The 17,221-nt window shown below is 34.5% G+C and overlaps 2 protein-coding genes across 2 annotated transcripts; both read right to left on the bottom strand.

Moving 5' to 3' along the window:
• LOC109350862 (kinesin-like protein KIN-12E) lies at window positions 384-10,821 on the bottom strand. Its single transcript, XM_019592171.1, has 22 exons — window positions 10,377-10,821; window positions 9,583-9,738; window positions 9,333-9,416; window positions 8,967-9,086; window positions 8,305-8,418; window positions 7,914-8,006; window positions 7,512-7,601; window positions 7,323-7,393; window positions 7,139-7,213; window positions 6,923-7,010; window positions 6,086-6,144; window positions 5,760-5,823; window positions 5,482-5,547; window positions 4,813-4,971; window positions 4,632-4,736; window positions 4,023-4,258; window positions 3,623-3,692; window positions 3,476-3,520; window positions 3,308-3,370; window positions 2,786-2,851; window positions 2,606-2,685; window positions 384-2,406 (listed from the first exon to the last, which is right to left on the bottom strand). Exons 1-22 carry the CDS (start codon window positions 10,656-10,658, stop codon window positions 600-602), a joined length of 3,993 nt encoding a protein of 1,330 aa, XP_019447716.1. The 5' UTR covers window positions 10,659-10,821; the 3' UTR covers window positions 384-599.
• On the bottom strand, window positions 12,358-16,960 carry LOC109350864 (outer envelope protein 80, chloroplastic-like). The gene is made up of 11 exons (XM_019592173.1): window positions 16,779-16,960; window positions 16,613-16,679; window positions 16,209-16,244; window positions 15,918-16,062; window positions 15,608-15,766; window positions 15,409-15,479; window positions 15,251-15,329; window positions 15,021-15,136; window positions 14,580-14,727; window positions 13,758-13,827; window positions 12,358-12,804 (listed from the first exon to the last, which is right to left on the bottom strand). Exons 1-11 carry the CDS (start codon window positions 16,810-16,812, stop codon window positions 12,647-12,649), a joined length of 1,083 nt encoding a protein of 360 aa, XP_019447718.1. The 5' UTR covers window positions 16,813-16,960; the 3' UTR covers window positions 12,358-12,646.

The raw sequence follows: 17,221 nt of genomic DNA, 5'->3' as shown, positions 1-17,221 counted from the left end.
TTTTAGGAAAAACACTTGTTGGCAGAGACAATTACACATTCTAAAAGGGATTAATTTCTTGCCCATAGAGTAGGTGAGAAAATGCCCTTACTTATACCAAAGGAATCTTAAGATGCTCCACTTATAATGAGTTGCATACCAAAGGAATTTTATGTGATTCAATATTACAGTAAAGAAGAAAAAGAAACAGTGAAAAGGAGAGGAAAAAAATGAGGTGGCTGGGCCAGGTAAGTCATATTACAGTAAAGAATAAATTCTGTGTCAAGTTAGTATTGTCTAATATCAATGGTGCACAATCAATCCTACATAGATGAATATTTTGATTAATGTGAATCAATTTACCTTTTTTAAGATTTGGTATAAATGAAAGAACAGTGTTACACTAAAACCAAAATAATCAGATTTTATCATGTTTATCCTGATTCATGTTTTGGGCCATGTTTCTCTCTCAATTTACCTCACCCCATTATAATCTAAAAAGCTACCTAAAGTAGACTATCAAGACATGGGAAAGGTAGAAAATGGAACAATGCTGTCCTCAAGCACATCCAGAATGGACATTAAACAAAACATGTTAAAAAATAGCGGTTATACAATGTTTATGTGGCATGGGAAATACCTTCTAACAATAATTTTGTCTCTGAGATTGAAGCTCTTAGACTTTGCATCTCCTCCTCTATCTTCTCACACATGCCTGAATGAGACAATGAAGACATGAAATTGTTTCTATTGTTAGAAACAATGACTCTGATTATATGGAACTCCTCTGCTTTTGCAAAATCTATTTGCAATTCTTCCTCTAGAATCTCCATTTCAGCCTCCTTTAGATCATATTCAAACACATGTTGCTGGAGTTCAATGATTATATGCTCTATTTCAAGAATACCATCATCTCTAAACTCCATGAGCATTTCTTTCTCCATAGTGACACGTTGAAGTGCAAGCTCCTTTTCCTCCATTTTCTGCAAACCTTGATGTATTTCCAGTTGAACAGCTTGTATCCTGCTCTCTACATCTGCCACCTTCTTGCTTATATTTCCGAGCTCCTTTCTTATGAATCCAAGTTTTTCTTGAGAAAGCCTCATCTCTGCATGTAGCTTTGTTTTTTCTTCCTCTAACTTCAGTAACTCAGTGGCTTTCCCACCAAAATGCCAACTTTTCAGTGAGGAATCCATATTTTGTGTGTTATTATCAACTGCAAAGAGAACCTTTTCATCTTCACGCTTGCGATTCTCTTCCTCCAATTTTGACTTGATGCATGCAATATTTGTCACCAATTCAACTTCAGCCTCTTGGTTTTTCTTTTGAGCATTCACCAACCCCTCTCTGGAAGCTTGAAGAGCAGCCAATTCCTTTTTCTTTCGGTCAAGATGAGATGCCAAGTCCTTCACCCCGGCTCTTGCCCTTGCTTCCCGTTGCTCAAAGTAAGAAAATGACAAGGAAAAGCTTGATAATGAATATTTTAGCGCAGAGAATTTTTTATCAACTAGAGTTCTTCTCTCCTGTGCTTCAGAAAGCTCAAGCTCTAAGGATTCAAACTGCTGATGCTTGACCTGAATATCATGTTCTATCACTTCAATTTCTATAGAGAGCTTATCAACCTCCACCATTGCTTTCTCAGCACAACCAAGAGAAGACAGATTTATGACAGCATCAGAAATTTTATCATCAACACTTTCAAGCTTCTTTCTAACACAATTTAATTCCCGAGATAACTTTTCCACAGTTAGATTTGGTACCTCAATGCTCATGTCAGAATTGACCTCAATGTCCATGTCAACCTCATTCTCCACCTCTAAATGTTCTTCATGAGCAGACCAGGATATAGTAGAACTCTCAACGTGTTTACTTTCACCTCTTTCCCCTCGATCAACTTCAACAAGCTTTTCCGGGCATTCCATTTTTCCTTTGGCTCTTTTAAGGTCATTCCTCTCTTGCATGGCGGTTTCATACAAGGTCATCAGCTTTTCATTTTCTTCATTAATTTCCATAAGCTGATGCTGGAGATTCTCAATAACTCTTTTCAACTCAGTCACCTCTTCTCTTGTTTCAAGACAGGAACCGTTGTCAACCTTGGAGCCAATTTCTCGAGCATTCTCCACTTGATCAACATTTCCATTCTTACTTTCAGCAGCAGCTTGTTCATATAATTCAATTAGTTTACTGTTATCCTCAATCAAAGCTTTAAGCTTCATCCTGAGTTCATCATTCTCCTTTGACAACATAATTGCCATCTCATGAGCCTCTGCTTCTCTTTGGCTAGCAGCAGCAATAGCATCAACCATTGCTTTCAATTCCATTTGGTCATTGATGCTCATGACAGGAATATCAGTTGTTGATGGAAGGTCCATTTGCTCCCTTCCATCTTTAGTGGCGAGGGACTTCGCTGTCAAATCATCAAGATGCCTGCAAAACAATATTACATGGATAAATTTTAAAGCAGTGATTTATCATGAAAAACAATAAGGAGAAATATGTATCTATGCAGATACAATATGAAGAAGGAAATATGCCAAGAATCACTTTTAGCTACAAATAAGTTCTAAGGATACAGTAATCACAAATATGTATGAAAAGAGAGAAAGAAAGAGGGATATAACTATACCTTTCTAATTTTTCTTTCTCTTCAAGGCAAACTTCTAGCTTCTTGCGAATAGTGTCCATTTCTGCCAGGTTTTGAATAGCCTGTCAGATAAAATTATATCAGGTCAAGATATTGTGATAAACATTTTGTCAGCACATTAAATGAAGTAAAAAATATAGTACATATAAGATTGGTTGGGACCTGAATGCGAAGAAACTCATTTTCTGCCCTAAGAGAAGACTGCCAGCGTGATTTTGGACTTGACTCCTGCAGACAATTATGAGCAAGTTATAGACAAGAAATATTTAAAGTACAAGCACAAAAAATTACAAACAACTAAATGGATAGGATGATAGACAAACTATCTAAACATATCAAATATCTAAACAATTACAAGGCTCTTGGAAGATCCAAAATTTGACAATGGTGGAATACTCAGTAAAACCTAATAGCATTTGTCAATTTAAAAACATGTACAAATGAGGAAAATAGATGATATACATTTTATCATGGTCAAGGTTTGGCCTTCACCCTGATCATATATAATATAGGGACAAACATATAACAAGGAAGAAAAATAGAAAATCAAAATTGCTTTGTGTTCTGCCAGTTGATCCATTCTTCTAAGATTTAGAACATGCTTCACAAATGTATATAAAGCATCAGCTTCTTCCAACAAAAACAAAGACTATTGGCTACTACATGAAACAATATTATTCTTACCTCATTGGACATAAGATTACCATCACTATGTACATCTTCCATCACTGAGTCAATATTTGTTTTCTACAAAATTTCCATATGACAACGAGGTTAATACAAAAGTTTGCAAACCCCTTCAAGACAAGCAAAAATTGTTACACTAAAAACTATGGAAACCTGAGCCATTACCAGATCTTGTTCATGCATAAATTTCCAATCTAGTGCCTCTAATAACTGCACATACAAGTGGAAAAAACACGATTATCAAAGGAGGAGATTGGTTGAATACTGAGATATCTGTATATGATGAAGTAATACAAAATCATCCTTCCCTACCTTGTTTTGCAGTACCATGATCTGTTCATTCATCATTTCCCGCTCACCTTCCTCATAAAAAGACTTCAACCTGTGTACAAGATATACGTGAGTTATAGAAAATATTTATACATCATAGAAATGTCACTGGCAATCTAGTACTAGTTTGTTTGCGAAATGGATGCACTGGTGTGTTTCCCTTGGTGGATATATATATATACACACTTTAAACAATGAATAGAAATTATGCTTTATTGATCATACTTAAATATTTGATTTTGGCCACAGAGAAACCAAGTCACCATCCAACCTTTCTTCGAACCATGAAATCACTTGTTTGCACAAGAACAGTAAAACAAAAGAATAAAACAAGTAAGGTGAACCTAAAAAGAGTATACATGCTGAATATGTAAAAATGTACCGTCTAATTTCTTCTTTTAGCTGCAAATTTTCCATAGCAAATCTGGTCACCTCTTGATTACGATCCACGTGGCCACGCAATACCGCAATTTCCTTCAAATGATCCTCCTTTTCATTCAGCAAGTATGTCTCAGCTGAGATCTTCCCAGAAGCAACTGCTTCTAGCCTCTTTATTCCAGCTTCTCGAAAACGTAGCCTCATCTTCAGACCTTGTATCTCATCTTCCCGTTGTTTGGCCTGATTCATCCCATATTGCAACCATTTAATTTACACAGGTTTACATCACAAAAATGTTTAAAACTATGGTTACTAGTATATTAACAATAGAGAATCATAAAAAAGGGCTGGTGCACAAAGCTCCCACCTACATGTACGCAACCATACTCTTGCAAACGAAAAGGTTGTTTCCAGTAAATGCACAAATATCAAACTAGAGCACTATGACAAATGACAACCTTGACTCAACATAAACTGATAAAAGATTCATAGAGAAATTGCTATTTGATTAAAAGCTTATGCATATCTCTCCCTTTCTCTTTAAACAAACGTTCAAACATAAAATTGACACAACGAATCAATAAGTAATAAATATACTGCATTTCATAGATACCAGCTTCAGGGCCGCTTGATTTTCTTCTCTCAATGCCAGCATTGTCATCTCTTTATCCTTTTCCCTCCTAAAAGCCCCAATGAGGGCTATTTCATAGTCTTTTTTCTGCGTAAAAAGAAAGCATACTCAGTAAACATAGTATTGTGAAACGAGGTGATTTGTTAGAAACAGAAATATCTACCTGAGATATCTTTTTAGCAGAGGCTAATGGGAATGGACTGAATGATCCTTGAGCACCCTCCCACTTGAAGGATCCTGGAGAACCTGGAAAGCTAATTACTGATGTGCCATTGTCCTGAACTTCTCCACTAACTAGACCTTGTAAGCGGGATACTTCTTTCTGAAACAGCAATAAATATGTTGAACAGTGGAAAAAAGGTATTCATTACAAATCAGCTAATTAAGAAGATGTATCTTGAATAGCATGTATTTCATTAGATTAAAAAATATTCTTGTACATTAAATGGCATGAAATATAAGTTGAAAAGTGGAAGCAAAGTCAAGCTCAACTTTATACTTTTATGATAAGCAACTCAGTAAGTATCTACAAAGTTGTTAATTAATCGAGCAATCTCTTGGAAACTGAGAATAACATGAAATCTAAGTTGTTAGAGCAATCTTACTTCTCTCAAAGTGCAGATGAAAAGTGAAAGCAAACATTCTTCAACGTTATACTTTTATTACAAGCAATCTAATACAAGCATTAATTGAATAAGTATCTATAAAGGTGAGCCACTATGAGAACCAGAATTTTGAACCATTACCTTCCACATCATAAAAAAAGCAACAAAAAAATCTATATAATCACAATTTAGAACATAACTGAAGAAAGGATAAACCAAAGTTGTACCTTAAGTTGTTGAATTTGAACTCTCATGGCAATGACATCTCCAGACGCATCCTCGTTTACAATGGCCTGGAGATTAATATACAATGATTAAAAAATTAATTATTATTATAACTGTCCCAAGGATCCATATGCTAGAGCTATGCTACAAAACCCTGTGTAACATTCTTTGGAGTACAATCTATTCAGCATTTCCAATTAATTAACAACTGCCAGCCACTTATTGTTGACAGGAAATTGAAGTACATTAATTAAAGAATATGGAAACTATCAAGACATACATTGTTCTTAATAAATTTAGCGCGCTGTGCAAACTTCAACGTGCTTAATGTCTCAAGCGAACAACTGCAAGAATTACTAAATGTTACTAGATATAAAAGCAATTAACCATATACTGCAAATGAATTTGAGATTGTTAATGACAAAGATGCGAAACTGCACAAAATTTGTGAAGCAACAATGAGGTCAAAATACAGTGAATATGATTGTCATGAACAAAGTTTGAAACTTGCTCATTGCAGGTTCCCATAAATTCTATGCGAGAGACAATAAATCCTTATTCAACAAAATCTAGGCAATAACGAAGTAAGGAAGTGGGTTCACTGACCAAATGGATGGGCTTATATTTGCAATTATGATTGTTTTTGAATTCCCTCCAAGAGAATCCTGAAAGGAAGAATCAACAAACTGATCAAGCTATCTTACTTATAAAAGAATTCAGACAACTTAACTAAATTTTAGGCAAATGTTCATAAAAATTAAATATTTAATTCTCATTTGAAATCCTAGTTACAATTTTCAAAGTACTATCAGGCCAAAATATCACAAGTTCACAACATGCGTTCCTTCTCAAATTCCAAGTAGCAAACTAACTTATAAAATTATGATTATTAAAAATTATACATTGAATCTATCCTGAAGATACATATTTCAGGTGCTTCTACCCCGTAATGTTTCAAGTGCACTTTCAAGTTTCATCCACTTCAACAAACAATTGGAAAATGCAGTAATTTGGTGTCTTCATACGTACATTAGTATGCACTACGCAGGTTAAGTAGCTTCTGGATCCATAGCTGAATCTAGAGTTCCTTTATAACTTAGGTTTTTCCAAGGTAATTTTATTTTAAAACTCAACTCACTATTGCAAAAAACCAAAGTATTTTAGAACTACTAATTTAGTGTAGTAACTGGTAATCTCGTTTCATTACCAAAGTTATTATTGTTTACTTACAAGAATTAGAAATGTGAATAAATCCAAATTATTTAGATAACAGCTTCTGTATTTTTTGCACTTATCCACATTCAGAAAACATACAATTCTCCACAATAGCTATTTTAATTTAAATTGATATGGTTTGCCACCAATCTACACAGACTGGAATATAATTGGTAAATTATGATTGGCAACACAAGCAAAATGAATCTAGAAAATTTCAACACCAACCTGAAGTAAAAATGTGAGCTTTGAATCACGGTAAGGAACATGGAGTGACTTCCCATTAGATATACTTACTAGGTTCATAATCACAAGCCTGAAATGTATCATATCACCCACAGGGTTAACTTTTCTAGGGTAGCACAACAATGAAATGCTTAGTAGGAAATAGGAACCATGGAATAAGTAAACAGTAATTCAAGATTGTCAGTGAGAATAACCAACCCCAAGGTTGAAAGAGACTTGTTGATATTAGTAGCTTCCTTGAGGCGTTCTCCTTCAGCACCAGAACTCTTCTGCCTATCATCAAAATGGATACACAATATTAGCCATATGTGTGCCAAATGAGGTTAAATACATTTCACTTCTTTGCTCATAAATGTCATTCACACTCTTGGGATCAAATTACCTCTCAGATCCAGCCAAATCCACAAGATTAAGTCGAGCAAATCGGAAGTGAGTTACTCCTTGAGATTCCCACTAACAACAAGCAATTAAATTAAGGTCATATCAGAACATACTTGGAAAACATTATTACAAAAGTCAAGCATTTTTTTGCATGAAACAGCCTCGGTAAAAAGGCATAAACATTACTCACCTGACTCTCAATGATGCAAGTAAATACACTATGAGAACGACTGCTAGCAAGATTCATATTAGTAGCAGCTACCTTTCTGTTTGCAGCACCCTAAGTAACATAATTAATTTTCAATCAGTGCCTAATATATTGGCATATATGCTGTAATGAAAATGTCAAAAATTCAAGAAAATGCAGTAGTAAACCATAATGCAAAAAAATCATATATGGTATTCTCGCTCAACATTGAAATTGCATATGCCAAAAAAATTACATTATTTTAAACCGCAAACTGAAATTTTATAAAAAATAAATAGTATCAACACAGTAATTGTTCAAAAACAATATTCGACAGCCGAAGAGCAAAGCACACTTCCCCCCCTCCCCTAAAAAGGAAAAAGCTTGTCTAACAAAAAAAAATACCTGTATAAGTTGTTGAATGACATCTCGACCATTAGTAACTTCAACTTCTTTGAGATTTTCAACATAAACTCCTTTCTTATTGTCTTCTCTTATCTGCCACATGATTCCAAAAAGAAAAATGTTCAACATATGATTTAAAATGTTTCTTCAAATGCACACTTGAATCAGTATCGCTACTGCTTAGAGATTTGGGAAAATTCAAAATGATAATAGATATTCCACAGAGGCGTAGAGAAGTGAGGTGATTTTATATTATAAGGAATTTCTCTCATATTCAGTGAATAGTTAGGCCTTACCTGGAAATTGTTAGAGGAGGGGTAGGCATAGAGAAGTGATGTGGTTTTATATATTATGGGATTTCTATCATATTCAATGAGTTGTTAGGCCTTACCTGGAGATTGTTAGAGGAGGGGTCCAAAAGATCAAGGATCTGTTCATTGTATATCTCCAAGAAAGAACATTTGCACGTAAATTTTAACTTTTCATCTCTGCGGAGCTCCTTTTCCTGGTATATTAGAGCAATTACAGACTAAAGTTAGATTCTCAGTCCAATTTGAATATAAAAAAACTTAACTTTGTATTATAGAAATTGAGACAAACATTAAAAATAAAAAATGCAACATCAGTGGAATTCAGTGGTAGACCCTGTTGTAAGAAACATTGATTAGAGAAGTGGCTCCTTAATGATCATTGCAAAATTTAATCATAAAATTCATTAATTATTCATTACCAACAAACAACATAAACAACAAAGTCTTTTCCCATTAGATGGAGTCAACTATATGGATTAAACAAAGCCATTGTGTCCTATCCCATTAGACATGTCATTTGAATACAAGTTTTTCGAGTGGCATCACCTATTGTTCTTATTGGTCCCCCTCTACCTCTAACTATTGGGCTATCCTTCATCTAATGTACTCTTCTTCCTAGGGTTTGTAAAGGTCTTTTCCTCACATAGCCAAATCATCTCTAACACAATAGAAGTCATCCATACATTCTCTGTAATGCTTTCATTCATAATCATCTGCATCTAAGCTCACAAAAAAATCATACCTTTTGGATTCTAGAAAATAAGTGCTCAAAAATTCTTGGTGTCATCCCACAGTTGACACTATGTCTTCTAGTTCCTCCCTCAATGTCACCGAGCATCGTGTGAGTCTTTCCACTTCCAGTCTACAAGAAAAAACAATATTTTTCAGTACCTCTAAACATTTCGAAAGTAAGAAAGGTCAAACAATCAGCCAGATATCAAAAGTCTCACATTTTATTAACAAGAACAGGTAGAAGTGAAAATAAAAACCTTCCCTTCGCAATCTATGCAGGGTTAGACACTATATTATGAACCAAGGAATCCTCACTTTAGAGTACACTGATCTAATCAAACTAACTGGAAAAACAAGAACTCTAACAAATACTCACTTGGCCATAAGCAAACATACAACTGTTGTAGCCTCCCATGCAATTTTCTACCATTGGTAACCCAGCCACTTTAAAAAGCTTCTCCTGTCACATTAAATATGGAAAACCAAGCTTCAAAATTAGAAAAGAACAATAAAAGAAGGCTGTCATAACCATGACATGGACAATAAAGCTCGGACAAACCTCTACCAAAAACGTTATTGTAAGCCACTAACCACAATATGAATGGAAGTATATAGCAAAAGTTTACCTGGGTAACACTCTCATCGGCAACTAGATCAAAAGTAAATCGAGACTCAGGATGTCCGGTCCAAGTAATTGCCTGGCAACTCTCTTGCCTAATGCATTTGCCATAACCTTGGACTGAAATTTCAGCATTGCTAAGAGGCCTCATTCTAATTATAACCTATCTCACAAAAACAATGAAGCAAACTTAAGTACTATAATCATGTTATAATCCTACTACAAACCAAGTAAAAATGTTGTAATTTTACTGCGAAACATATCCCCTGATAAACAATATGTGATTCCGTTTATTTAAAGTAAAAAATTGCAAGCAAATATCCATTTGCTCAAATCATGAATTTAGAGACTAACACTCATCAATTAGCTTTCACTAATTAGTTTAAGAGTGCATTCATTTGGGACTATTTCTCAACAAAATCACCTTTTTTTTAAAAAAAAAATCACTAATAGAACCATGTTCGGGTATGATTATTTCCTGAATCAGGATATGATAATAATCAGATTTCTGATTATTTTCATAATCCACTTTAAGTAGCTTAAGATTATAATGAGGAGTTGAGGACTCAGGAGTAATACATGAGAGAGAAACAGGGCCAACGCACGAAGCACAATAACGACCCTATAAAAATTGATTGTTTTGCTGAACCAAACACAGATAGCTTTTATAACTGAATTAGACCAAAATCAATTAAAAGTAAATCAATTATTTTACACAATCTAGAACCACTTATTTTTAAGCTTAAACAAATAGCTCATGAGATTGAATATTGTGAACCTAAAATGAAGAAAGTATTGTACCTGCACATTGTGATCCTTCCAGAAGGAAGGATCCTCGATAACTTCAAATCTCTGAGAAGAAGAAGAAGAAACAGCGTTGTTACTAGATTCAACAGCAGCACCTTCATCGTTTTCATCCCAATTTTGAATAGTACGAATCGAAGAATGAGTAATTAGGTTATCCTTTGCAGCGGATTTGAGAAGATCTGGAGTGTTCTGAAAAAGCGAAACGGAATCGGAGGAGTGATCGTTGAATCTGAATCTGTTCTTAATCGCACTTGCAGCCTCTGATAGAAACGGCATTGCGAAACGAGACGAAGGATTTGATGAAAGAGAAAAGAGTGAGAAGAGAGAAATTTGAAATGTGAAATGGAGAAGAGGGAATAGAAAATGTGAAGAAGTGAAAGATGAGAAGATTCTGTGATCTAACGGTGGAGGATGGTTTAAATGAAGGGTGGAGATGGAATTAAATTCAAAAGTTTTGAAGGACCGTTTGAGATACAAGTTTCAAATTTTGGAAGGTTGGAGGCAAAACTCTTTTGATTATTTTTATGTTTTATTTCTTATCCACATAGGCAGGGCCCACTTTGCAAACACATCCACATAGCCTAGTAAACTAATATTTTCTAAGTGTATGGTTGTCTCTCCCAATAAATGTCGCTATCAGGAATTATTAACCTTTTGTTATTTTCGAGGATCTTAAACTACTAGACTAACGTCTTTTATTGGTAGTATGAAGAGTTTTAACCATATTAAAGACTAATATTTAGTTTATTATTGTGACACTTTGATGTATTAAAGAACTCTGTTCTCCACTCTCACTGAGATATTCTTATCTTATGAATTTTGTTCTTAAAGAAAAATGAGGAGAGAGAACTGATTTGCAAGGAAAGTGAGGAGAGAGAATGAAAATTGGGCATAAATACAAAAGTGTAAAATAAGTTATGGGACTCGAATAAGAATAATGTTTCTCATTGTAGAAAAAAATATAAATGTTATTCTTATTTCATAGATAATTATAATAAGTTATAAAATAATATTAAGACCAAAATAAGAATGAAGATGATATTCTTCATTGTGGTTAGTATTAGTCTACTAGCTCCACATAATTGGATGAGGAACTTAGATATGGTAGATTATTTGAAAGTATTTGTGCTTAATAGTTCATAGTTAAGTTTTTTGAGGAAGAGAATTGTTAGGAGTGTCCCTTTCATTAGTCATGTATGGGGATACCTTTGTAATAAAAGAAAATAAGTGTTCCTTATTACATTCAGTTCATACAATATATACAAAAATTTATAAATCTACATAAAGATTGGGGCACCACCACTAAATTAGTAGAATTAATTCTGCAGTTATGATTGCATAGATGGAGTTGCAAAATTGAGCATTCACAATGTTATAATTCCTTTTTCGTTTTTAAATAGGTCTCATTGATTAATTTATATTTGTTTATACTTTCCAACAACTTATGCAACTCAAACCAAAATCACCTCTAATGGTAACTCTATTTTGTTTTTATTTGGACCCTACAAACATACTCACAATTATATTTCTCTCTCTTGCAACAATTTTTTTCCATTTTTTAATGTTGACTCAACGTTGCTTGTTTAGCTTACCGTTGCAAAACAAGAATAAGAATATTCCTCTCCAGTAGTGAACTTGAACGAAGAACATGCTTATTTCGCTAAGAACAGTTTTTTTGTTACCTTTATGGTAATCTTAGTTCAAATTTCAATGGAAAATGAGAATTCTATATTTGATCCATATCCTTCTCTATATGGAAGAATCTTATCTCCTTGGATTGTAGCAATTTACAACATAATAATCAACCTGTCTAAAAGAAATTACAAAAAATGGAAAGAAAATTTTCAACTATCATGAGTTGCATAAGAAAAAGAATGCACTAATCATTTATCTCTCCACATGCAAAATATAGAGAAAGCCTTTTGTAGTGAATTGTGACAAAAGAGTGCAGCTTCTGTAGCTCCACCATTCAATCTTCCATGGGATTCTACCACCAATATCCAAGAGAAGAATGCACTAAAGTTCTGAAAACTTAGAACCTGTTTGGTTTACCAATATGTTTTCTGCTTTCATCAATAGACAAGTATGTCACCTTATTTTCAAAGATTTGTACAAGAAATACTGAAAGTAACATTTACTTTTTTTTCGTGTTTTTTTTTCTCCGTAAAAATATATAAGGCGAACGAAACAATGTGGCATACTTGTAATTGTTAATGAAAAGGAACATTTTTGTAAACCAAGCAGGCTCTTATGGTTTAAGGATCTCAAGAAGCAAGGTTGCTGAGGCCAAAATAGAGAGTTTTCTGCTGAAATGCATTGACTGCATAATCGACTTGAAAGTGACCAAACTGTGATTTAAATCGAAGTCCGTATCCCAATCCAACACCAGATCCTGGTTTACCATGCCTTAAGGCTGGATTTCCTGAATTTCCAACACATTAACAACACCATGAGAGCAATCCAAGAATAAAACAGAACAAAACTAATTGCAAGTTATGACAAATTGACAATTAAACACACCAGCTCCGAAGAAAGACCAAAAATGAAATCTTTTTAAGGAAACTCATTAAAGTAGAATTGAAATATAATGACTGTTGTTTTGGATATATAGTTGCAATTGAATATATGCTTTTAGATGATTGATTCCACTCATAAGACACTATAATTTGTTTCAGACTTGGATACTCAACTCTTCATAAAACTCCATGATGGAACTTTAGATAATGAGGTATATGGTCTAGCCCTTGGTTTCTTAGAATTCTAGCCCTTATTTTACCATGGAAAATGTGGCTCCTAGCAACTTTCTCCTACCACCGGAATGACAAAATAAGAGGAAGTAAGTCTCATATCACCTGCCTCATCGTCTCGGGATGGTTTATATACCTGTTGGGCTATTCTCTCTGCATAATGGAACCTTTTCATTCCATCAAATCCATAAAATGGTGTTTTTCTATATGGACTTGCACAACTTGGAACTAGAAATGTAAACAAAAACAGTAAGATAATTGGGGAAAGGCCGAGAATGAATGTCGCCTACTAAAGTCTGATTTAAACTTATGCAGGAGAAGAAACTGTTGTAATTACTTCAAGTACAAAGGCTAAATTTTGGATGTTAATTTATTGCATGCAGTGTTTTTGCTAATATGGTATTCCCTAATACAAGAAGCTCTCGACCCCGATCAAGCCTTTTTACTTGGTTCTTCAATGAAGGTTCTTCGAACCAGTCAATGCTTTTGGAAGTAATAAACAGATTTCTTTAGGCATTATAATATCAATCAATTATCAACCATAATAGTAGTTTACTCTATACAGAGAAAGTCACTGTGATTAGATAACCTTAACAGCTTGAAACAGTTCGAGAACTCGTGAACTCACCCGGTACAAGATGACCAGACCGCAAGTCTGTTCCACAATCCAAGAAAAGGGCACCTTCTAACATGTTATTCTATAGTAAAGAAGATATCAAGTAGTTTAGTATAGGACATTTCAATATAACAATATATGTGATAACATTCAAAAGATTAGCACGTAAACGTTCACATGTTTAAACCTGTCTTGTGCTTGTTACAGCGCACTGGGAAAATGAAAAATAAAACTAATTTTAATGAAAATAGATGGCATTAGTTCATAAAAGACCTGAATATTAAACATTTCAATCATATACAAGGTATTCTCATTGTGACTCATGGAAGCAGAGTGGAAGGGCAGGATGGGCTGATTCTGATACATTGGGTAAGATTTCAATTCCAAAAGTGACAATCAACCGTATGCTTAATGGCAGCGACTCACGTGAATAATGACTATTTGTCCCTGAGGTCACGGGTTCGAGTCGTGGAAGGCTCCCTTTGTAGGGAATAAAATACTGCAGGGAGTATTTAAGCTGGTGGGTGGCACGCTTAGTGTATTCATGAGCCGGGAAAGTCGCATGTCAAGACTGAGGTGTTACCAGTGACACACTCGTTATATTCATATTCATGGGTCTGGGAGGTCGCATGTCAGAACTGGGATGTTACAATAATGGAGAAAAGTGAAATTTTCCACATAAATGAAACCTTAAAATTAATTTATCAAGGAAGATATGACACTAAAGATTCAGACTTTAAACTTTAAAGCCAACAAAACCATGAGTAATAAAGAAAGCTACTAATATGTCCAATTTCAACTTATAAGGATGCAGAATATTAAGGTATTACTTACCAAAGGGAGTGTCAGTTCACTATTAGCCACCAAACATGATCGTCCAGATCCGACTGCTCCTTCGCCATACCCTCGAACACTTCCGAGACCTCCAATGGAAAATGCTTGGTAAGGTGCCATGTCCCCCACAATTGAACCACCAGTGAGTCTGGCAATAGAAAAGGTAGTGATGATAATAAAATAACATCTATGAGTGCAAGTAGAAAACGGTTTATAGTGGCGTAAATGGATCCGCCCTCACATACGCACACAATTCCCCATCAAATTAGTAATTCTTACTTAAAGTGTGATGAATCCCATTGGTATCAATCATATCACAGTTTCTTAATGAGTTTGAGCCTCATACAACACACATTAACCATTTCATAGGTTTACATTATTAGCATTCACCGTTTCTAGCCTCTTAACTATATCAAATAGACCTTCTTGGAGAATACCAACCTTGTCAAGAGAAATGCTGGTCCAAGTTTGATTCCTTTCGAAGCAGCAAATTTAAATCGGTTGAAGATTAGCCACTTAGAAAGAACTGGAATACCTTGTTCTATTTGTAGATTGAACTGAAAAGGATAGGCATTCAATCAAGTGGAACACAATCAAAATTTATGTTGCGAAATAAACACAGACAATTACTCATAGATAATAGGAAGCAAGTGGAAATAAGAATATGTTACATGGAAAAAACTACGATCAGTCGCCTTCGCAAATCGAGACTCCTGCTTTAACACTACCATACTGTCATGTGGATTGCCACTGCAACAAGCAATGTACATCATATGATCAAAATCAGTGGGAAAATTTTCAGAACTGAAATAATAGGATCCTTCATTACCTGCAAGTCAAAGGAAACCCATCATAATCTCTACTTATAGCGTGGCCATCATCACTCAATGGACGAACATGCTGCATGAAGGTTTGCAATAATTAGTATCCACTTTGCGTAAAACCAAATCAAAAGGTTAAGGTAAAGAAAGGAAACACATGCAGGCCAATATAGTATAATGACAGTTTTGTGAAAAGTATGGCGGAACCTCAAACTTTATGCTGGTTGTGCTGCTCCATTTTGAACTCACGGGTTCTTTCAGGTCCAGCCCCATTGACAATCGAGATAAATTTACACCTCCACTTCCAGATCGAGAGAAATTGTCTACAGGGATACCGTGGACTCCAATCTCAGGTGAAAGAGAATGCTGAAAACACAAAAGGGTGACAACAAATATAATTTCAGAATATGCTATACACTTTTACTCAATTTTGTAGATTTTAGAGATTATTGTACAGCATCATGTCTTAGTCTTATGCCGTAAAATATAATAATGATCATAAAAAAATAAATCCAACCTGCAATACAAAAGATTGCTGAGCAAGCCATTCAGGTCGAGGCCTTCTGTATGCAACCAAGATATTCGAATCATATAAACCCTTGTCCCACGAAACATCGAGCTTCTCACTTCCACCAAATAAGTTTGGGTGTTTGACGCAAAGACTAATCATGGAGAAGTAAAAGTATTTATTTAAGGAGTAAAGAACCAATGTAGAACAACACAGTTCTAAGAGTACAACATGATAATAACTTAATCATGGAAACCTCATACAATTAGTAACATGAACGAAGCAAAATAATATTCTTACCTCCCAATTACCAGTGAAAGCGGACTGCTAGAACTCCTGTTCACGAAAACGAAATGTCATAACCAGCAAGATAAATTAAGTAAACAAAGTAACAAATCACCACTCATCATTCCAATTTCTAACATTATATAAGTCAGATTTTGGGAAATTAACATTAGTCACTAAAACTATTATACATGTCAATCAAATTGGTCCATATGCATGGATTAATATGAGTAAACTAATGAGGAACTAATACATACACCAAAGCTTACAATTTTAAGGACTAATATAATATAATAATTTTCTAGAATCATGGACAAATATAACATATGCTTGCAATTTGAATAACAAAAACTAGAGTTTTTCTCTGAACAACAAAAAGTAAAAATTTCTCTCTTAAAGATGGAATTGAGAAGACAAACCTGAGGGTAGGAAACATCAAAGAAGCGCATAGCTTATGAGTAAGATCAACATTAACATCAATTTTGGCTGTTAAACAACCCATAACATATATTAGAATGCAACAAAAATTAGATTTTTTTTGCAATTAAGGGAACAAAAATGAAGGATTATGAATTGAACACTAACCTTTTCCAGCAAGGATGCTCTTCTGAGCTCCCATAGCATTAATAAGAATGCATCAACCATTAAACACAGAAATACAACAATGGAGAATGAAAAAAAAAAACAAATTTTGATGCAACCCCACAATTATCAAAGATTTTATAGTATACTTGGATTTGAAACAAGACAACAATGATAATCTAGGAACCTGTTCCTATTCCTACCTTTCATCTTGTCTTATCCCTTTTGTTCCTCCACACTCCACTCCTGCAATTACTCACTACTGGGCCCATTCCTCATTCCTCAGTTTGGGCTTGGCCCATTTTCATTTTTGGGCTTGACCCATTTTCATTTTTGGGATTGGCCCATTTTCATTTTGGGCTTGGCCCATCTTTCGTTTCCTTTTCATTTGTTTCGAGAGATATATCGATCAATTCTGATTCTTTTTCTATTGATTCTTTTCTGAT

The sequence above is a fragment of the Lupinus angustifolius genome, chromosome LG06, assembly GCF_001865875.1.
Source record: "Lupinus angustifolius cultivar Tanjil chromosome LG06, LupAngTanjil_v1.0, whole genome shotgun sequence".
Lineage (NCBI taxonomy): Eukaryota > Viridiplantae > Streptophyta > Magnoliopsida > Fabales > Fabaceae > Lupinus > Lupinus angustifolius.
This window is presented reverse-complemented; position numbering and strand designations above follow the sequence as displayed.